The following is a 24,475-nucleotide window of genomic DNA, read 5'->3' as shown; positions in this document are numbered from 1 at the left end:
GTAAAAGAAATCAATGAAATGATTCCTAAGTATTCTGCTGTACTCATAGATGTGTGCCTTTTCCAGTGGTCATCAGCAAGACTTCTGGCAGCAGATGGGAGCACGCTCTACAGACAGACATTATGAGAAGAGAGTCTAAATTGGAAACTCGTGGAAGAAAGAGAAAAAAAGATTGTAGAAGTCAGGTGGGATGGAGGATACCAGGAGAACATGGCCCACCAAGTCAATAAGCAGGACTCACTTGGGCTCACGGAGACTGAAGCTACAAGCATAGGGCCTGCAGGGGTGTATACCAGGTCCTCTGTGTATATGTTATGGCTGTTAGTTTGGTGTATTTGTGATACTCCTAAGAGTGGGAACAGGTATATCTGACTCTTTTGCCTGTTCTTGAAACTTTTTTCCTCCTACTAGTTTGCCTTTTCCAACCTCCATATGAGGGCTTTTGCCTTGTCTTATTATATTTTGTTTTGTCCTGTTTTGCTATTGTCTCTTGGAGGCCTGTTCTTTTCTGAAAGGAAACAGAGGGGAAGTGGATCTGGAGGAGAGAGAAGGTGGGGTAGCCGGGAGGAGCGGAAGAAGGGGAAATTGTTATTGGAATGTATCATATGAGAGAAGAATCTATTTCATATATAATTGAAAAATGATTACTTCATAAGCAATAGATTCATTGGCTTCCTTATCTTCCCTGTGCTTGATAAGGTAAAAATGTTGAATCCAATGAATAGGTCCTAAGTAATTTTCCTAAAGTCATATGCTGGCAATTAAACAGACAAATTTCAAACCCCAGTAAATTTATTTCTATCATTTGCTACTTATTTGGACATACAGACCATGCCTTACAACTAAAATATGGAAATTGACGTACTGGCTAGATTCAGATGCAGAAATACCATCATGACAGCATTTGTTTTAAAAAGCTGCATTTTAGGGAAGAGGTCATATATGGAGTAAAATGATGTGGTAGTCACTAATATGTAGGACCACAAGTCCATGAGGGACAACAATTGAGATAAGTCACAAAGGCAAAAAGATTTGGTTTATGAGACACTCTCACAGGAATTAGGCAAAAAAGAAAGCACAATGTGAAGAATGGCAGTGGATGAACTACAGTTAATCATAGACGTGGAACAAGAACATTTTTTTAAAAGAAAAGGAATTAATAGAACACAAGTACAAAGTTCACAGTGAAATGTAATTGTTTCAGATATGGAATGAGAGAGACACACACACACTGGATACCATGAAGTTTGTACTCATAATTTCATGAGGCTTCTGTAATCACATTCCATACAGTAAACAATTATCAATTATTAATTGCTTCAAAATGCTTCATCTTTTGTTCGCTTTGTTCAGTTTAAACTCATCATTGTAGAGGCCTATATAGACTGTCTATATAATTATGCTGCTCATAGCAGGACACCTGGAGAGTTCATGCTAGTGCTCAGTATAATTATGCTGGGACAAGTATAATTACACAGCTTCAGGCAAACCAGGATACATTATCACCTTATTCTTATACCTATTAAAGAGATATTTTACTACATAGTCCATGTTGAAATCTTAGCTCAGGCACTCTGAAGCTATGTATAATACTAATAATACCTCTACCTATCTTAGAAAGTTATCAGGAAGAATTAATGTTATTCTTTTAAAGCATAGAATCTTGTTCTAAGTACATAATAAAATCTCTAATAAGTGTGAAGTTTTATTTAAACCATCTATATGTTCCTAATTTCTCCTCTCACCCTAGTCAATTTCAATGACTATGGGGAACATAAGATCAAAAGAGAATTTAGGTGACCAATTACTCAGCCACTACCCATTCTTCACTAAAACAAAAGAATTGAAACATAATTTCAAACCAGATGCAATTTCAAGAGCTAGAAATAAGTCTTTGAGGACAGATTGATATGGGTCAACTCACTTTGCTGCTTTTGTGTAAGGCTGTTTCTGAAGACATTTCAATGTTTGGGAAGCATATACCCATAAGTGATGAGCCTACTAAGCATCATCTATAGATAAATATTTAATATTACATTAAGTAAATTAACAGACATGCTATTAGGAAAAATGAATGCAAATTAAGAGACTTACTGACTTATTTGTGCCATAATTTTTTCCTTTCCATCAGTGAATAGTGACATTTCCACTACTGTAGTGATGAGACTGTGTAGAATTTACTGCCTAAAATGGATGCCCTAAGTTATTCAGAGTTTGAGAACCATTTGACTAGACCAAAGATTGGCAAACATTTTTTCTGATGTGTCATACATGTTTTGTGATGAGTCATAGAGTTACAGCTATATTTTTTAAAGCCTGCCTTTGTCATGTGAAAGAAGTCATAGATGAGAAATGTTTGAATAAATGGAGTTTTGTTATAAATGAAGACTCTGAAATTTGAAATTTATATAATTGTAAGTCATGTAAGTATTATTCTTCTGATTACTTTAATCAATTAAAATGTAGTATCAGGGCCGGAGAGATGGCTCAGTGTGTAAACTACTTGCCTTGGAAGCATGGTCACTAGAGTTCAAATCCCCAGGGTACACATAAAAGGTGGTCATAGTAGTGTATGTCTGTACTGCCAGTGCTCCTAATGTGAGTTCAGAAGCAGACACAGGAGGATCCCTAAAATCTCACATTTCAATTGCCCAAGGAGGCATAGACAATGGCAACAACAACCACATCAAAAATAAGAAAAACAAGAACCTGCCTCAAAAAGTGGAGTTCAAGAACCTGACACAAATATTATCCTCTTCCATCCATACACACTGTGGCATGCACATATCCATGCTCACACAAAGAATATGTACATATATATATATATAGGCAAATAGTGTATATATATATACACAAGAAGTTAAAAATATACAAATATTAATTTTAGTTCATAACTCACAAAGAAAATAGCAGCAGGCTGTTGTCTGAAGGCCTTCCCTATTTGAACTAGACAATTAGCTCAGAAAAATAAACATTTTCAAGATGAAGAAGCCCAAGATTTAGTTTGAAATTTTTAAATCAGGTTATAAGTCATGAATGAATGAACAAAATGTAGCTTATAATGTATTCAAACAACTTTTCTAGATGTTTCTTTTCCTTTGCTAAGAACATCTGACATACTATTTTAGGTATATATTCTTCCCATATTTCTATACTCTGGGATATGCAAATTCTAATGTCAAGTGTTCTATACATTCCTGAGCATATGCTACTTAGAAACTTAAGGCATATTGCAATGTACTTTCTTAATCTTAAAATTACAATAATGGATATAGGATGGAAATTGTACTATTTTATGATTTTCATGTTAGTTCTGCCTTTATGAAATTTTATTGCCATGATTTTAATACATCCACTGATTTACATAATGCCTAACTTATCTGTAATGTCTACTTATGATTACTCACAAAAAGATCTGTTAAAAATTCCAACACCTTCAAGATAAAACTTTATAAATATCAAAGAACAGGAAATCTGTTCATAATTACTTCTGATTTAGGATGTGCAAATTGAGACATTCTGTTCTCATAAAGTGGCAGAATGGATTTCGCCTATTAGAGGTATACTTCTTCATGAAACTGTACTTCCCATTACTAGAAGAAAGTAATTTAATCCAAAACTAACACCTGAACAAACAGTCCCTTTTTTGAAAAAAAAAAAAACAAACTGGATACTTTCAGTATTAAAATGTGTCATGGCTGTTCATTAATTGTAGTTTCTTCTTTCAATTCTTTCAATTCAGAAAACAGCATTTCCATTAAGTCTTCAGTTATTGACAAAATGATTCCTTGAGGAAATTTGAAAACTTGTCTCATTATTTTTCTCACTATTTAACTGACATTACAAAATACCCAAGCTTTGGAAAATATGAGGCAAATATAAAATATTACTCATGTAAATAAGTTTCCATGCTTAAAAATGAATCTTCATCTGTGAATAAAATCATGAATAAGATGTTCTCACCTTTTCCTAATTTCAGAATCCACAGTAATTTGCCTCTTCTTTTGAGGGGGTGGTGGTGGAAGTTCCTCTTGGGCATGTTTTACCAGGATTTGTTCCCTGGTGGTCACCATAGTTACCGTTTCCATTACAGTTGTCTGTGTTAGTGACGGCTGAGTGGTGGTGACAGCCTGTGAAATCTGCGAGAAATATTGAAACAGAGGTCAGACACTGCTCAAAAGACTTTGGTAAAGACTGCTTGGAGTGGAGAAAGAAAATCATGAGAAACTGTTCCTTCTTGTTGGTAGATTGACCTTCAGATCAAACTAACACCATATTAAACCTGAATCAAATTCTTTTATCTGACTTCAGTTATGTTGACTGAAACAGAAAATCAGATGTATACAGTGACTCTTGAATGTATTGGAAAAACTTTAGGAAATAAAGGAAGCCAGGAAGGATTAGGATGCCACTATATCGTTAAGGCATGCTGATTAAAGTGTTCACAACATTAAGATAAATTTTAGCAGAGTATCTAAGCACAATTTCTAACACCAGGGACATTGTATATGCATTTTAATAGTTTTCTAATTATTTTAGATAAAAAAGGACTTGAATGAAGACAAACTTGTAAAAAAGAAATAATTATATTAAATAGACTTTTAAATGAATTTTTATTTCATAATGATTATTTTGTTCATTAGTATTTAAAAAGATAGTTGAACTTTGGAATAAAATGCTATTTAATAAAAATATTAAATTTTTACAATTTCAGTAAAATGCTAATATAAAGTACTTATTAACACATAAGTGTCTCTGAGTTTCATGTTATTCAAAATTTTAAGTTTAAATGTTCTCTGTATAAATTACTGAATATGTTCAAATACATGAGTTTCTGAATTTGTCATTAGAGACTTTTATTTTAAGGTTATACTTTCCTTCAGACCAGACATTTTTACAGAGATATAATTCACAAATTTGGCCTACTATAATATGTTATAAACATAATGACAGTTGTCAGCTCCATATGTAAGCTAATACCAGATAGACAAGTTGTATAAAATGACATATTCCTTCCCTTTAAATTCTCCCCTTATCTTCCTCATAATGTTCACTTTATTATGACTGTGAGTTACCTCTGGCATATTAATCAAAGCCCTTCCATAAGCAATTTATTTGGAAGATTTATTTCCAAAAAGGCCAAAGAAAGCCTGCATTAGTTCTTCTTTTGTTTAATAACAGAAGAAAGGTATTTGACTTCACCAAGAATTGTTTTTGGACTTTTCTGAACTTCCTAAGAAATGTAAGGAAATTTTATTGTACTATCTCAGGCTGACTAAGTGTTGACTGATTCTTTCATGGGAAGAAATGTGGGGAGTCAGAAGATTTATTTCATCTTCCAAACTGGCCACAAAAGAATGAAATCCAACAACAAGTTATCATCTGTAAATTTTGATTCAATTATACACATTTAAAACATTAGCCTTTGGACAAACAGCATCTTTAAACATGTTAAAGCCTTCTATTTCAGTAGTTTCTTTATGCAAACCAAGCAAGCATACAAGTACCACCACAACAAAATATCCAGCATACACCAAGAGATACTGAACTCTTCCATGTGAAAAATGCAAGTTATCTTTTATAAGCCCTTCATAAATTCATTATGCAGAATCAATCATAGAGCTATGAGCAACTTTAATTATATACTCGAATGGTAGGTTATATTAAGATTAAAGCAAAAGGCATCAATTTTAAAGTTACTTATAATATCAACTCAAATATAATTGCACCTAACACAAAAAGAACATTAAATGAACTATTTAAATTTGCCTTCATTCTGAAAGAAATGTAATTTTATTAGGATTCCAAGAATCATTTTATTGTGATATTTATTAGTCACAAGGAAAGACAATTTTACATATAATAACTAACTACTACAAGAGAGTATTTTTTCCTGAGAAGACTAGCTATAAGTGATCTGATTACAGACTATATGAAAACATACAGCATTTCTTTTAAAGTTGTGTAATATGGCATATTTTGGTATTAGTTATTTGACTGTGTAGTTGATTTCTGTTATGTTAATATCTTCTTATTCATTCTTGTTATAAAATTTAATAGACTCGCACATGCCGGTTTAAAAGAACATGATTACAGAAACATGATTAATTGATTAATGACAAAACTACATTTTAAGAATATACACAGTCAAGGCAACCCATCTTATATCTTGTTTTGTCCTGTTTGGTGGTCATCTCTTGGAGGCATATTCTTTTCTGAAGAGGAAATGGAGGGAGGGTAGAGCTGGGGGAGAAGGGGAGAGGTGGCAGGGAGTTAGGAGGAGTGGATGGAGGCAAACCTGTGGTTTGAATGTATTGTATGAGAGAATAATTATTTTCAATAATAAAAAGGAATATACACAGCCATGTAGAAAGGCGCAAAGAGTCACTTAAAAATAACAGTAGTAAAATATGGAACTATGATGGCTATATACTATCTTTATCACAACACCATGATTGTCAATGTTATTTCATTTTCTTTGAGATGAAGAAATAAGTAAACAATCACACATTTACCCTGAAAAAAATATGACAGAATTAATTCTGTATAACAAATAACTACTCTCCAAACCTACTCTATGTAATCAGACCATAAAACAATTAGTCATATACTAAGTTCTTCCATGACTTTGAGTAATTGAATGTAAATACTTAATTATTCATTAGAATCATTATAATACAGACAGAAAAGAGTTTATGGAAGCCATTTAACCTAATGCTAAGCTTACTATAAGAGTTGTTCTCCCAGAGGTTGAAAACTCTTTCCTTAGTATGACAGCAGAACTTTTGATTTATCAAGAATTTAACTCTAACTGGACTGTTGGTTATTTTGATGTCTAATTTCTTGAGTTCTTTATATATTCTGGATATCAGCCCTCTGTCAGATGTGGGATTGGTGAAGATCTTTTCCTATTCTGTGGACTGTTGTTTTGTCTTGTTGACTGTGTCCTTTGCCCTGCAAAAGCTTCTCAGTTTCAAGAGGTCCCATACATTAATTGTTTCTCCCAGTGTCTGTGCTACTGGTGTTATATTTAGGAAGCACAATTAAAAAACGGGCTATAGAGCTAAACAGAGAATTCTCAACAGAAGAAGCTCAAATGGCTGAAAGACATTTAAGGAATTGCTCAACATTCTTAATCATCAGGGAAATTCAAATCAAAACGACTCTGAGATACCAGCTTACATCCTTTAGAATGGCTAAGATCAAAAACACTGAAGACAGCATATGCTGGAGAGGATGTGGAGCAAGTGGAACACTCCTACACTGTTGGTGGGAATGCAAACTTGTACAACCACTTTGGAAATCAATATGGTGCTTTCTTAGAAAATTGGGAATCAATCTCCCTCAAGACCCAGCTATATCACTAGTGGGCATATACCCATGGAATGCTCAAACAGACCACAAGGACACATGCTCAACTATGTTCATAGCAGCATTATTTGTAATAGCCAGAACCTGAAAATAACCTAGATGTCCTTCAACTGAAGAATGGATAAAGAAAATGTGGTACATATACACAATGGAGTACTACTCAGCAGAGAAAAACAATGACATAATGAGATTTGCAGGCAAAATGATGGAACTAGAAGAAATCATCCTGAGTGAGGTAACCCAGACTCAGAAAGACAAACATGGTATGTACTCACTCATAAGTGGATACTAGATGTAAAGCAAAGGATAACCAGACTGCAACTTACAGCTCCAGGGAAGCTACCTAGTAAAGAGGACCCTAAGAAAGACACAGGATCATCCAACTACAGAGAAATATATGAGATCTACATGAGCAACCTGGACCTGGGGAGGGCAAGGGTCAGGGGAAAGAGAGCTTAGGGGAGCGGGAGGTCTCAGTTGCATCAGGAAACGAGTGGGGGAACAAGGAAAGAGATACCATAATAAATGAAGATCCCATGGGAACAGGAAGAAGCAAAGTGCTAGAGAGGTCCCCAGAAATCCACAAAGATACCTCCACAATAGACTACTGACAATGGTTGAGAGAAAGCCCAAGCTGACCTACTCTGGTGATCTGATGGGTGAACACCCTAACTGTCATGATAGAACTCTCATCCAGTGACTGATGGAAGCAGATGCAGAGATCCATGGCCAAGCCCCAGGTGGAGCTCCAGGAGTCCAACTGATGAAAGAGAGGAGGGATTATATAAGCAAGAGATATTGAGACCTTTGATTGGAAAAAGCACAGGGACAAATAGCCAAACTAGTGGAAACACATGAACTACGAACCAATAGCTGAGGAGCCCCCATGGAACTGGATCAGGCCCTCTGGATAAGTGAGACAGTTGATTAGCTTGAATTATTTAGGAGGCCCCCAGGCAGTGGGACTGGGACCTGTCCTTAGTGAATGAGCTGGCTTTCTGGAACCTAGGGCCTATGCTGAGACATTTTGCTCAGCCTTGGTGTAGGGAGGAGGGGACTGGACCTGCCTCAACTTCATCTACCAGGCCGAGCTGAATCCCCAGGGAAGATCTTGCCTTGGAGGAGGTGGGAATGGGGGGAGGATTGGGAGGGAAGGCTGGGGGTTGGGAATAAGGAGGACAGGAGATTCCGTGGCTGATATGCAAAATTAAATTAATTATAAAATAAAAAAAGATTAAGAAAAATTCCAACATAATAATTCATCAATTCTCTGTATGGGATTAAGCTAAAAAAGGAATTAATGTATTTTATTATAGGTGTATAAACTATATTAAATATATGTTTACAAAATAAATTTCTGCTTATATATAACATTAAAATACGTATAATAGATATTGAAATGAGAAAAGTTTTTAACTCTAAAAACAAAAAAGAATTTAACTCTAAAGACAATCTATCTTATTATGACTCGTCCAGGTCAGTTTTTCTTTGAAATTGGAACTAACACTGGGTAACTTGGGTATTGTTTCTAAACATCAATTTTAAAGATTAAAAACTCAACAATCATGACCCTATTAAACATCGTTTTCGAAGGTTTGAAATGTCAGGGATTTGTTCAAATGGTAATTAATATGGTTGATGTGTCAAAACCAAGATTTTCTGTTTTTGTACATTATATTCCAATAAAGCAATCTAAAATTATGTTATTTAGTAGATATACTGTAATATTTCAAAAGTTCAATACTTATCAAATGCATATCCCCTATAGGACATTTTGAAATTGGTAAAATGGAATCACCATCTTCAATATTTTATACTGTATCAGACAATGTGATAATCACAATAATATTTGTGAAATATTATAAGTTCTATATGAAAAACCTAACTAAAATAATACATGCACTAAACATACAATAATGAAGGACATTTTATTTGACATGGTATAAAGCTAGACTTCTCTCAATCAACATTTTAACATACGAATTTATTTTGTTACCAAGACACGGATCTAAAATTCTGTGTCTCATGAATGTATACTGAGCAACTATCATAGGAAAGGAGAGCCAACAGTAAGAACCAACAGTAATTGGGTAGCTAAATTTATTTTAATATTAACTGCATTGATTTCTCACCAATAATAAGGTAACAAATCATCTTGAATAAGAACTGGCACAGGGATTATGAGAAGAATTATTTTCAAAATACTCAGAGGGCATCATAAAAGAAATCATTCCTGACTTTGAAATAAAGTACTACATAATATAATTAATAGGGTTCTTTCTGTGAAGTTCTCTCCAGTTTTATATATTTTGTTGTTCACTTCGGTTTTCTTTCAGTACAAAATATATCATAAAGAAACATACACAGTGATTTCTGAATTCATATTAAATACAAAATTTGAGCAATTATGTTAGCAGTACCTGCAAAAATTGAAAAGCAATGGCATTTATATTTTTCTGATTCACTTGACCTTCCACTACATATCATATGCAATGGAAGTGATGAAACATTTTATAACTAGTGATTATGAAGCATATATCTAGGAACCATTTGTTTACACATCATTTCATTTATTTTCAGTAGGCAATAAATAAATATTACAAATGGGAAATATTTTAAAGATATGTTCATAGTAAGTAAAGTTTTAATAACAGAAGTCAGTTTAATTTAAGTAGAATGGAAATGTTTTTATTTTATCCATATTTCCTTCTGCTCTGATATTCATGTAGATGAGATAATGTAGAAATTGCTTCACTAATTCATAGATTTATACAGAATTTCAAGCAAAAAGGAAGATACAACAGACATTAGAGACTAGACTATTATTATAGACATCAACTTGAATTATATTTTTATTTTATAAATAAAAGAGATATTGCAGGTTTCAACTCAGCCAGCCTCACTCTATCAATTTCAGTATTTGTAGTATTTTCAATTAATGTAGGTAATGAAAGGACAGTGCGAGACTGACTGCACTTATATCCAAAGCCCTTGCCAAATTCCTGCTTTCATTGATGGTATCAAAATGATACTTAATTTCCAGAGTAACTTCAGATCTAACTTCACATTTTTCTAAGAAAATCTTTAATCTACAGAATTACATAGAAGATGCACTAAATTTTGAAGTGGTTAAAACATGCATTTAAATAAGATGAAATCCTAAAATAAGTGAAGTAACTGAAGTAATTTAATTTAATTGTACTGATTATATATATATATATATATATATATATATATATATATATATATATAGTCAGTTGAATTGTTAGTTGTGGATAAATTTATGGAACCAATAAAAAGTATTGTCAACAGAAAAGGTTTTAAGGTTTTTTTTTTTTTTTATTAAAATCCCTAGTAAAAGGGAGCAGCTAACTAATCCTAACTACATCACCTGTATCCACAGGTCTACATGGGACTAAGAGCTTCCTGGTATAGGTGATAGGAACTAAACATAGGGACCTTCCAGGAGCATTATGAACTCTGAACCACTGAGCCATCTTACAGCTTATCATTTGTATTGTGGGTACACTGGAAAAATGGCTTATGATTTGTGTTACCTACATCACCATCAAAGTTGTTAAATCTGTCACAAAGACATAAAATGAGACAGAATATGTATATACAATGCCATTTTATCTCTTTGAGAGGATAAAAGATTGCAAGAATTAACTCAGCCTAAATCTTGAATGCAGACACAGACATACACAGCATGGACATCAACTGTCATGTTCAAGGACAGGTGAATTATGAATGCTCTAGCTTTATCTTTAGGATATTTATGCTCACAATTGAAATTACTTTGAAAATGATCATTAGCTGTGTAAAAACAAAATAAACTGTGATATTAAAATTTATGTGTCATAGAATTTTTCTTATTCCAAAGGAAGAAGTTACCTTGCTGAAAAAAAGAGACTAGAAACTTTTAGATTTAACAGGGTAGATATATTCATATATCAAATCATCAGATACTCAACTTTTAATATATTCTACCATATTAATTATAAAGCACACAAGCCACTTATCTTTCCCAGAGAATATGATTTTAGATAAATGGCTATGATGATGCTTCAGCTCAGTTAAATTATATTTAATTTCCTTTAGTAACTATACAGAAATGTTAATTATATTTCATAATTAAAATCAAGATAACAATACATTCATTAGGGTCATGGCATTTAGAAAACAAACTGTGCATATCTTAGCATGCACATTTATAAAAGCATTAGTTGAAGACATAATCATTGCAGTTTCACAGAAGTCAATCCAGGGTATGTTTTTTACCCTCCTTTCCCATTTTAGGTATTCACACAACAAATAGTTACTATTCTTCCAATATTTGGTAACAGAAAGTATTCTATTTTCTTAGACTGGCTTTTCATCAAGTTTAACATCCCTAGCTTATGTTCAGGTATTCTTCAGGCCAAAGCTGACTTTAACATGCAAGAGAGAAGTCTTCATACATGAGGTTTCCCCCCAACACACTTTGATTTCTTTTTGCTATGCAACAGCTTCTTAAGCTCAAAATCCCTCAATGCTTTGACCTGCAAAGCCATCAAAGGTATAGGTACATGCATTTCTTTATGTGAGCATGATCACATTCCCTGTAATCTCCATCACAATCCTAAAGCTTGCTTCACAGTAATGAATTTTAACTGTTACCAAACTTTGCTCATTGCTATGGGATAATGCTGTTATACACTAGTTTAATAAAACACTAATTGGCCAGTAGCCAGGCAGCAAGTATAGGTAGGGTGAGCAGACTAGAGGAATGCTGGGAAGAGGAAGAGCAGAGTCAGGAGTCACCAGACAGAGAGGAAGCAAGATGTGAAGGCAGAACTGAAAACAGGTACCAAGCCCCATGGCTAAACATAGATAAGAATTATGGTTTAATTTAAGTGTAAGAGCTAGTCGGTAATAAGCTTGAGCTAATGGCCAAGCTTTCTTAATTAATATAAGCTTCTGAGTGATTATTTTATAAGTGGGCTGTGGGACTGACGGAGATTGGCGGGGCCTGGAGGAAACTCCCAACTACAGCTCATTCTTGTTTGTTTGTTTGTTTTTCAAGACAGGGTTTTATTGTGTAGCTTTGGCTGTTCTTGAACTCACTCAGTATACCAGGCTGGCCTCAAACTCATAGAGATCTGCCGGCCTCTGCTTGCTGAGTCCTGGGTTTAAAGGTGTGTCCCACCACTGCCTAGTAACTTTGCTTATTCTTACAGTAATCTCTTAAAAGTTATTTTCTACAGTCCTGCGCTGAGTGCAAATTGTTAATGAAACTTGTTGTCTTCCCTTGTAACAGAAGAAAAATGTACAAATTTTAGTGAACCTCTTTAAAGTTACAATCTTAACTGCAATTTTTCTTAGAATTCTTACACAATTTAGATCAAGCTGAATTTGTAGTTAGATAAAAAGCCATTAATTTTCATGTATAAGTTATTTCTTCCTTCCCATCTTTTAATTTCCATTTCCTTGTGTTGCTCTCTTTCAATATTCCTACAAACTAATAACCTCAAGCAAAGCCTTGAGTTGACTTTGTGATTGCATGATTTGTGAAACTTCTTGAGGAAAAACAAAGACATGAATATATGAAAAGCTTTAGGCATATTGTTATGGGACAAAGCAAAAAAATTATTGACAAAATTATACTTCCAAAAATGTATTTGTGAAAATTAGTATCTTCTGAATTAGTTTTATCAAATAATACCGACCTTTACAATACTATATTTAAGAATTTTATTGTCATTATAATTTATGGAGCCAATGAGAACATATAGGAATGACAATACTTCTGAATTAAAACATTTCAAACTTACTAGTGCTTCATGTTTTCAGATACCTACAATACTGCAAAATATCCATAGGTAGGTCATATGCAATAAAAACATTAGTAATAATATTATGATTATCTATATAATTTGTTTAATGGGAAACAAAGGAGATTTTTAATTATAAAATCACATGAGAAATGATGTTTATATATCCACTCCTTTCTTATTTTAAATATTCATTTCAATTTGAAAGGAAGATGTAAGTATAATTGAAAATCATGAATGAGAGCTGATATTTTTCTTCAATTGTGTTTCAGGATACATTATCTTAATATTTTTCTTCATCCTTCAACTAATATTTTTAAGTTCTACATAGCAGTTATCAAGTCTCAGGAAGATAATTTGTCTGTACTTAACTCAAAATAGGAGAAATACCTGCCTAAAATCTATTAAGTATAGTCATTGTTTTAATAGTGGTATGTATATGAATAATGAGCTACAAATTGTGATCAATTATCAAGAAACTTTTATGATTAAATATAATGGGAAATACTATATTAAATATTATCACACATAAGTGTTTTGAATACCCAACCATTATACCATTATCTAACCACCACAGCAAAATACTTTCAAAACACCAGTACTTCTTAAAATTAGCAAAATAGCAAAATCTCACAACATAAACTGATATTACACTGTTACTGTGACTTAGCTACTTTTTCTTATCTAAATTTATTGGTTTGTGTAACTTAGCCTCTGCGATAACACAATGGAGAGTGATGATACAGTTCCCTAGTATTCTGCTTAATTACTTCAACATTCAGTTTTCCATTTCCATATAATTAGGGAACCAGTAGGATAGTAATAAGTTCATTCAATTGGCTCTCATACGTCTGCCTTTCCCCAGTTCTCCAATACCAGTATAAGCAAGGTAAGCATGTTTTTAATTCAGCTGAACACTGGGAAAGGACTAAACTCATGGCATACTTTGGGGACATGAAAGTATTTTTTTGTCTTAATGTAGTTCTCAAATATTTCCCAGATAATTTTCAATATAATATTTCATATCACTTACTTGTGTTGAACTCTTTTCAAGTTTTTGTACTAAATTATCCCAACGTTGTGCAAAGTTTTCCATCCAGATTTCCATCTTTTGAGTCACTGACTTATTTCTCAGTGCTGAAAGGAGATCTTCGTTGAGTGAACTGAGTTTTTCCATGGTTTGTCTTTTCTTTTCTAGATCTATTTTTAACATCTGTCAAAACAAGAGCAATCATGGAATTAAGTATGGGTCTTAGAATACTATAATTCAATCACTTGCATGTCTTTGCTCCTTTGTATAGCTGAGAAAATGCTGTAAATGCAGCTGCACAGTGTTGAAGGTCTATAAAACTCTAGGTAGAACAATACAATCTAAATACACTCTCTTAGAAATCTGAAGACTAAAAACAAAACATCAGATGTAGACTAAACATCTAAAAGTTCACTTTAACATATTTGAAGGAATGCCAAACAAAAAGACATAGTCACCCCAGTAGGAAATCAACGTGTACACACTTTTTTTTAACATTTGAAGATGGATGGCTTTTAGAGATTGCTGAATTTCTTTCTCTCTTTTTCTTAATTGCTGAATTTCTTAACTGCTGATTAAATTCAAATGAATACTATCATTAGCTGGGTCATTGTTGAGTGGAGAAAACATGAATGGTTACGGGCCTTTGAATTCAGAAATGTTATGTTCATTTGGCCAAAACTGAAGTATTTTTTTTAATCACAATTTTAACACTCCTCTATTTGTTAGTAGAAACTGTAATGTTCTGTGGTTTCCTAAACTTAATGTTTATTTGTAACCATTAGTCATTTAAAATGTGGTTATTTGTGTGATTATTTGCTTTTTTATCTTTTTGTGTATGTGGCCTTGGGTATTGAACACATGTCTTATGCATGTGCTCTACTACTGCATCAGACACTCAGTCTTTGAGTTACTATTTTCTAAACTATTTCAAACCCAATTAAATAAAGTGACTAAGTCACTGAATATGAATCAAATCCTTCAGAATGTCTTTGCTTATTTTCTAAATGCTTGTGTATTGTATTAAGTAATTGTTATACTTTTTATAGATTCAGAATTGATGCAGAAGTTTATTCCTGCCTTTAGGTTTCTTTGGAATAGATAAACAAAGGATAAAATCAGTAGATTATCTGCTAAGGTCACCCTTCACATAGAGGAATAAGATTTCCGGTTATCAAATGCTAGTCTGTATATTTGTTTGTAAACAGAGAAAAGCAAAAAAAGAAGATAAAATAATTTTGCAGTCTTTCAATAGCCCCATTCTATTGGCGGTAAGGATAGTGAATACAAACTAAACTATGATAACTTTCTAAATCAAATACAAGTTTACTTAAGAACAACTAGCATTACATATGACCCAAGAAATTATCATGAAGCAGATGTACCAAATGTCACAGACCAAAGTGTTGTGCACAGAGAGTAATGAATACAACCCCCTACAAGGGACATTTTATGCAACATATTTTAGTATGCCACCTGCATTGACAGCTATGAAGTGCAGAATGTTCTAGTGTCTCCTTCAATTAGCTTACCCTTTTGTTAGAAGCTGTTTTACTTGGAGAATTTTATGAGCAGCCTTCATGCCATACTATGGAGGGATACAAGTTGTGAAACTCATTTCTAATTTTTTCTTCATAATTACTATTTTCTCCATTTGAAAATTATTATAATCGAAAGTATTAGTTGAGATATAAGCTGGATTCATAACAAAGCTATCAATGTCATAGCACAGTCCTACATAGGACTGGGGAATTTGCTTAGCTAAAATCATGTTAGATTTCGATTAAATTTAATCAGATTCTTATACTAGTAGTAAAGCCATAATTTACATTACCTACCTGGGACTGAAACTCAAATTTGAATTCTATGTAAATCCTTCTAATTCTTTTATGGAAAAGATGTCTTAATTTCATTGTTTTCTCTTAATTAATTTTTGTCATGTATTTATTTTATTGTAAGAAACTATAGCTTCTTAATTTTTATAACATGCTCTCATTTTTCATTTAAAATGGAAAGATGTAAACTTACTCATCATTGGCTTATTTTCTCAAAGCTTAAGGAAGAATTTTAAATACCCATATGTGTAATCATAGAAGGTGCACCTACTATTAAAGCTACATAGGCAATGATTTAAACATTTTGTTAGGGGAATATGAAATTCATGCTTAAGACTGTGTTTGAAATATGTATTTCTCGCATTTAGCTTCAACAGTGGGTGCACCTTCTATCCCTACACACGTGGCTACTTAAAATTCTTCCTTAAGCTTTGAGAAAAAAATCCATCCTAGTTCTGCCTACATAAATGTAACTAAGATTCCTAGGTTAATATTAAAGCAAACAAAAAAGCATTTAGCAAAAATCACAAAAATTAAAGTCACTTTTAAAATTACAACTGCAGAAATCACACTGAAGGTAAAATGTAAGCAACAGATTGCATGTGCAATTTCAGAGGACAACTTGCAGAAAGGGTTTCTCTCCTTCTACCATGTAGGCCGTGGGAATTAATCTTCATGCTAGCCAGCAGCATCTTTACCTTATAAGCCAGATGACCAGCCCAATATGAGTTTTTAAAAATGATTGTGGCAAATTAGTTATTTAGACTCAATTTCTTCTTCTTTTTTTCCCTGTCTCTCTCTCTGTTTCCCCGGTGTCTCTCTCCTTTCCCCTGTCTTCTTTTCGTTACCTTCCAGTTTCAGAAAGGACTCTTGCACAGTAATGAGTAATTGGAGTGAAAATAAATCTGTAGCAACACTAGATGCATTTGATTGTAAGTTTTAAATTATCTTCTTCTGTGTATCCTTGAGGTGAATTGTTTTGTTCATATGAGTACTACTCTTACCTCTCTGTGTGGCTCTACTTGGATTTTTAATTTAGGGTCTCCATAATTGGTCCTGGCCTGTAATCTGCTATGTAAACTATGATAACCTAGAACTTGAAGTGATCCTATCTCTTCCTCTCATGTGGTAGTATTACAACCATGGGCCACCATGCTCTGCTTGCATGTCATATTAATCTTGAATCTAATGTGTATATCCTAAATAACTATGCTTTAATTTTCCCTAAGTAATAGAAGCAAAAGAATATTCATAAATAAGGAGTTAAGGCTAAGTCTGTGAATGTTAAGGACATAGAGAGTACTTCCTGAATGTTTGTTGAGGAAGATATGGAATCTGAACTCGATCTCAGACGCTCACAAAAAGTAAGAAGGAAAGAACCAACTGCACAAAGTTGTCCTGTATCACCACGGGAGTGCTGTCCCATATCCATGTACATATAAACACACACATGCATGTGCACACTCAAGTCAGGTTTTTTAAAAAATGTTTAGGAAGCAAAAGAAAACCCTGAAAAGCTTACACAAGGCTAGGACAATAAAAGAAGATAAACATTTCATTTTCACAAAAGCCCAGCACCTAGACCTGCTTTTTAAGCTTGCAGGAAGCCACAGTACGTAAATCAGGTCGAGTCAGTAGTAAATGGAGAAAAGAGACAGATTATGCTGTTCAGTAAGAAGAGAGTAGACAAGTTCTACCTGGTCAAGGTTAGAAGATGAATTGAATTTGAAATGTGATATACAATTACAAAAGGTACAGGAAACCTTCACCCTCTTCTCACGAGGAGTATGCACAGGAGGATAATGCCATCACAATTTCTCTTACACTGGAGAAATTGAATAATGAATCAATTTTTTTCAGCAGTGATTTATGGAAAAAAATATGAAGTAGTCCATTCCATTATATTCATCTGTTTCAGTACTGCAGTAGGTTGGTTGATTACAGTGTCTCTAAACTTCAGAGAATATTACAATCATATAGTATGCTCATTAAAATACAGATTCCTGGCTCCTCCTTGCAGAATATACAAGTCATCACACTTGGGAAGAACCTAAAAATTTATATTTCTTTATATTTGTAAGAATATTATATATATATTTGTGATGCTGAAACCATGGACTTAAGGAACATATTTTTTAAAGCATTGATTTTATTAAGATAAATTCATTGAGAGTAATCAGAGGAATTGTTTTCATGGCACCAAATCAGTATAAAACAGTACTTTCCACAAAGACTTTCTGAGCTTTCATATGCACAGGTAAATAAACAGCCTTTCTGAAAGCCTTGGGTGATATACTCTTGCATCTCCCTATTTCTGAGTGTTGTCCTTTTTCAGACAAACAGCAACAGTCTCCAGAGCAGATTTCTTCTGGAGATGGGCTTTCCTGGGATAAGTTATACAATTTAGTAAGTCCTAGAATTCACCTCATAAAGCCTGAATTTTCTCTTCTCTTTAGTTTTTAATATTCGGATCAGAAAAATATAGACAGTTTTATTTATGTATATCACTGATCTAGAAGAAATGAAATACCAAACTTTCCAGATAACAACCCTAACAAAAAGTATTCAAAAATTACACAGGTTATTAGTGACAATATTGCAAAAGAAATTTTGCTGATTGTAAATAAAAGAGAATTTTAGAACACTGAATCTATACCTAGGCATATAGTAGGAACTGGTAACAGATGGTACCTGTTTTGGGTCTCAGATTGTGACATATTTTAATGAACATTAAATTCTTATTCACTGCCTGAGTCAGCAGGGGAATTTTACCTCCAATTCTAGACCAGCTGTCAGGTTTTGTTAATTGGCTTAAACTATCAAATGGTAAGACTTATACAAAATATATTTTCACTTTGTTCATAGCTAAGGTGACATAATATGAATTTTAATCACATTCAGATTTTATTGAGACTTCACTCAGAATTTTCATCGTCCTGAGTCTGGGAAAGTCTTTTATTCACAAAATGTCACATAGTAGCATATGACAGTTGGAAGTGACAGTTTGGAATCACAGCCACTTTGTTTCCAGTAAAGTAAATGATACGAGGAGTTTAAAAATAGCTTGAGGGGCCTGGACCTGAGTCTAGATATCTTAGTGCTTATTGTAACTTAGCTACTAGTGTTATATAATCCCTGATATATGTCATGCCTAGATTTTCCTAGACTTCAATTTCCTCTTCTAAAATCAACTAAGTAGCTTATCTGACAGAACTGTAACTTGTAATTCAATTGAGGATCTACTAGCTTTATGGTATTTGGACTTTGTCACTTGGTTGCTTCCTAACAACTTTATTGATCAGTAAAGCTAATCAGAAGTATAGATAGTAACTAGCAGTAGGCATCAGAATTGGTATCTGTTATCATACAAAATAAATTAATAATATTCTGACATAATACATTCTGGATGTGACTGTCAAATAAATCTCAGATGCTCTGCTATCATTTGGCCTTGATGTTTCTTCATAAAGAGATGAAATCTATTTGCTTTTCATGAGATCTAGGCGGATATATGACTGCTTCAACCAAGTAGAAAAACATTGATGCTAAATAAAGTTTTAGGTTAAGTCTCAGTTGCAGGAATAATGTGTGTGTGAATTCTGACTACTCAAAGCACTCATGCTATGATGACAGGAAACACAGTAATGGCAAAGAGGTTTAGTCAGAAACCACGGATTTCAAAGCATCTATGCTGAGGTAGCACAAAGTATTAATGAAAGAGCAATTTCAGGTTATTCTAGTTCCTACTCACTTATATACCGAGAGTCCAAGTACTGAGAAACAGAGATGAATCATCTCATTCTGTACATACCGAGTGATAGTGATCTACAAAACCCATGAAGATAATATAAAATTCACGTCTTTACAAAAATTCAAGTTATTTGCTATATAGTAATAGTAATTCTAAAGACAACCAATGCTCACCTTTTCAGTGTTCTGAATTAAGTGTTCTACAGTCTTTATTTCTTATAGAGATTTCTGTAACTGGTACTATACAGTAACTACTTATTGAATGATTAATATGTGTGATTCACTATTCTGAAGGCTAAGGGCATGACAGTAAACAGAAACAGAGTGTCCATATTCACAGGGTTTGTCAACTTGCCACAAACCCAGACATAGCTGGGACGAGATTATTTCAATTGAGGAAGTGATTCCATCATGATGTCCTGGAGTCATGTCTGTGAAGCATTTGCTTGACTGATAATTGGTGGGGGCAGTCCCACTACAGGGTTGGTGGTCTTGGGTGCTATAAGAAAGGTGACTTTGTGAAAGCCAAAAATCAGCATTCATCCGTGTCCTCTATTTCCATTCAGAACAGTCTTATTTTTATCAGAGTGCATGACTAAATTGTCATAATTAGAAGCCAGCCATTTATTGACTCAAAGGATCCATCTTTTGTTTGAAAAGATGATTTCCACATTTTTTGCCTAAGGATATGGAGGCCATGCATCCTGTCCGCTAGAAAAGGTATAAACTTTACTCAATTTGCCCTTCTATCTTTGTGGCAAATTGCAATGTACACCATGCTCTTCTTTATAATGTTTTTTTCATTTTCTTTTGAAAAAAGGTTTCATGTATCCAAAGCTGGCCTGGAACTTTCACTATGTTGTGAAGGATAAACTTGAGATCCTGATCCCCCTGCTTCTACCTCCAAGTGCTGGCATTATGGGTATGTACCAATGTGTACAATTTATGTGGTGGTGGAGGTCTAATGGAGGAATTGATGCATGTTAGGCAAGCCCTCCACCCAATGAGCACTATCCACAGACTTCTTCTGACTCTTACACTGTCATTTTCTCTCTTCTTACATTCTTGAATTCTAATGCTTATTAAGATTTCTTTGTACTCTGTCCTTCACTCAATTGTACATATTGCCTGAATTTCTGCCCTTTTTATTTATTATTTTTCAGTACCCAGTCTCTCTGCAGCATGTTTACTTGTCCTCTAAGAATTAACTAGTTAGGTATCAATTTCTGAGAGTCTGGTACATCTGTTGACAAGTAGGTGTTTTCACATAGATGTGGTAGTTTCATCTTAACATAGGTGAAACTAAATTACCATTATTTTCATTCAGGTATTTTCTCCTTCATTCTCCTATTAGGCTACCTAACCTTGAATCCAGTCTCCTAACTGAGAAGTTTATTTACTATCTACACTATTTGATTATTATTTGTCAAACTAATGTTCAGTCCCATAGATGGGAGGATAAATATGTTGCATTCTTTTTATGAACTACTCCAAGGATTACCTTTAGGTCTGTCTCTTTTAAAATACGTTGTTTAAAATTTATATGGAAAGCAAACAAATGCTTCTTGGTGTTGCTTTTAATTTAACTGAACTTTTACTCTGGGTATGCCTATAAAAACTATTTTGCTTAAAAGTAATTTTAAAGCATACCTATAACTTTTTCAACTTTGATTAAGAAAAGTACAGATAACAACTGTGAATAATCTGTAATCTAAGCATAAAAATGACTATGTGGTTTAAGACAAGATAAAACAGACAATGTTCAAAGGTAATTGTATTGTTGAGTTTTAAAAATTATTGAAAGCAAAATAGACCTACAGATATTTTTTGAAGACTTGATACCATTTCATTTCGATCTTTAAAGCCACTTGTTTCAATCTTCTTCATTGCATCTTCTTTTTCTGAAAGCCATGTGCTAAAACGGCACTGAAAGGGATCAAAGAAGAATTATTTAAAATAGATCCTTTTGTTACTTGTCCAATTTAACACCTCTTCAGTTTCATGAAAGCCCCAATTTCCTCCTACAAAAACGCACCTGTTCTTCAGTAAAACGCTGCCATTTTAGAAGAATATCTTGTAAAAGAACCCAGCGCTCTTCAGTCCACCTGCAGATATTTGCCCATCGATCTCCCAATACCTGAAGATGGGGGAAATCAATCACATTATTAAAGAGTTGTAACACAATCTCATTTAAAATGGCAGGAATGCTTTCCCAAAGTATCCCATTTTGAATCTCCTCTAAAGAATAGCTCTCCTCTTTCTGCTCATAATTAGGTAAGCAATGTGCCTTTTATATCCTTTCAGATTACTTCACTCTTTCTTCCACCTTTCATTCAAAAGCAGAGATATTTGAATGCAATCTAAAGTAGTTCTCCAACTATTTTTTGAATGTGTCTATAAGTGTAAAATAAAAAAGATAAAATGGAGAATCATAAAGGATCAATACACAATATAAAACATATCAAAATATTATACTATGTCCCATATAGATGAACAACTCTTATGTGTCAATAGAGAAAGACAGAAAAGATTTTCCAATGAGAACATCTAAAATAAATGTCTCCTTTAGATCTGAAAATATACACTTTGAAGTAAAGGTCTAAATATTGGACACAAAGCAAAACTAAACATTCTTATTTTAATAATGCATCAGTAATTAGAGTTGTCTAAAGACAATTCTTAGTCATTTTTAGTTTTCTATGCATTGATTGTTTCTATTATCTTGATTATTATAAAATTCTTGATTATTAGAAAAGTATCAAATCTTCTGTCTGTTAATTACAACAGAGAGAAAATACTGCTGTTCTCTGAAAACTAGCTGCCATATATTTACTGTGTCCCTTGTGTCTACATATATACACTATTTTAATATGTAACATAAACCAAAATCATTGACAATACTTTTGAATTGGAGAATATTATAATGTTTTATATATTGGAGAATAAATGTTACAGTGTTTTATATTTCAAAATTGTGTCATTTACTTTAAGGACTTCAGAGTCTCAAGTTTTTAACTTTTTACTCGTTTTTTTCATATAAATGATATTTTCTCATAGCTACTAGATCACTAAAGCTAGACATATTACAAAATCTGTTATATTTTATATAAAATCAGAGTAATGGAAAGTACAAATCCTATTTTTGAAACAATGTAACTAATATATATAGAAATTATAAAGTGTTTCCTTCCATATTTTGAAATAATATCTCATCACAATATCTACCATTTTTGCATCAATTTACTCACTTTATCAATATTGATGCTTGAGTCAAACACTGCAAACGTATATAATACCAAGAAAATATTTACATATTGGTAAGTGGCTTGAAGATCAAAATACTTTTAAAATTGTTTCATCTACCTTTATTTCTAAGTGGAAATTCCATTTATGAGGAACCAGCAAATGGCAAACATTTTACTATGTTATTATAGCTGTTCAGTAGCAAATGAGTTTTCAGATTTTTCTGCAGAAATGTCAATAAAAATTTTGTTGCTATCACCTTAATGTAACTTATTTTGTTTGTTTTATGGTTTCATTTCTAGTCAGCTCCTTTTGAATTACATTTGTTGATTATAGAAACCATATCAGTGAGAAAGCAATGCAACACAATCATAAGAAATATACCAACTTAAATCAATTACATCAACTACTTTAAACCAATGAATTATTACAAAGAAGCTTTGGGGTTTTCTAAAAGTAATGATTATTTAAAATTTTAAAGTTTTTAATTATAATCATATCTAAATCTAAAGTATTATCTCAGTAGTGTTACAAGTAAAATGAATACAGCAGTATGAAGGAGCATTTTCAAATTACATCTCTATAAATTAATTATTTAGTTTATTGATTTTAGTAGGACAGCCTATATAGTCCAATAAAAGGTTTCATCATTAATATTGTCTACAAATATTTGATATATTTAAAAAATATAAGAAATACTTGTTATACAATTTGTTACACATTTTGTGAATTCTAAAGCACTGAAGTTAAACATTCTTTTAGGTACCTAACTGAACTATTTATGACAACTATTCCAAGAATGTCATTTAAAATACTATTTGTGTCCAAATAATGATTGAATTGACAATTCATTGTTTTAGATTACCACTGTGTGACTTAGAGTTTATAATTTCTAGTTTATTTATTCATAAATAATGAATTTCTTCATTTTTATTGAAAAACCTAATGTACCAAGCACAACAAAACAAAGGTATTCACTGAATTATTCCTCCAAATTTTTGTTGCAATGTTACACCCTACCTTTAGCTTAAGGTATATTTCTATTTGTCAAGACCTCATTTAAGCATAGTTTATTTTAAAATGGATCTATGTTGGTGGACTCTAAATTACTTTTCCTTGTATCCCTAAAAAAGAAATTCTGCAGAGAAAGATCCGGCATGTGCACATAGAACAGAGACCATATAAAGACACAGGAAGATGGCAGTCCCATGACATTCATACTTATAAGACTCTCCCAATATTCTTGATCTTAGACTTCTTGCATACTGAACAATAAGAAAATACATTAACTAGATTAAAAGATCCTCTGGGATATTTTCTATTATGGATTCCTCACAAACATAAAACATACATGAGATATACTGATTATTTTACAAGGAATGTATAGCTAAATCATTTATACTCCTTTAAAAAAAAACTATGAAACAGTATGA

At 32.9% G+C, this 24,475-nt stretch overlaps 1 protein-coding gene across 8 annotated transcripts in view; it reads right to left on the bottom strand.

Moving 5' to 3' along the window:
* The window catches only part of Dmd (dystrophin), a 2,092,376-nt gene that overhangs the window by 1,392,494 nt on the left and 675,407 nt on the right, over window positions 1–24,475 (bottom strand). For all 8 annotated transcript variants that reach the window (XM_059250112.1, XM_059250109.1, XM_059250111.1 and 5 more), the window contains 4 exons: window positions 21,835–21,936; window positions 21,618–21,725; window positions 14,218–14,397; window positions 3,964–4,139 (listed from right to left, as the gene is read on the bottom strand). In XM_059250112.1, the coding sequence (XP_059106095.1) occupies window positions 3,964–4,139; window positions 14,218–14,397; window positions 21,618–21,725; window positions 21,835–21,936 (566 nt within the window). The remainder of the gene's footprint in view (window positions 1–3,963; window positions 4,140–14,217; window positions 14,398–21,617; window positions 21,726–21,834; window positions 21,937–24,475) is intronic.

The sequence above is a fragment of the Peromyscus eremicus genome, chromosome X (assembly GCF_949786415.1).
Source record: "Peromyscus eremicus chromosome X, PerEre_H2_v1, whole genome shotgun sequence".
Taxonomy (NCBI): domain Eukaryota; kingdom Metazoa; phylum Chordata; class Mammalia; order Rodentia; family Cricetidae; genus Peromyscus; species Peromyscus eremicus.
The sequence above is the reverse complement of the archived record's forward strand: the minus strand, read 5'-3'. Positions and strand labels throughout refer to the sequence as shown.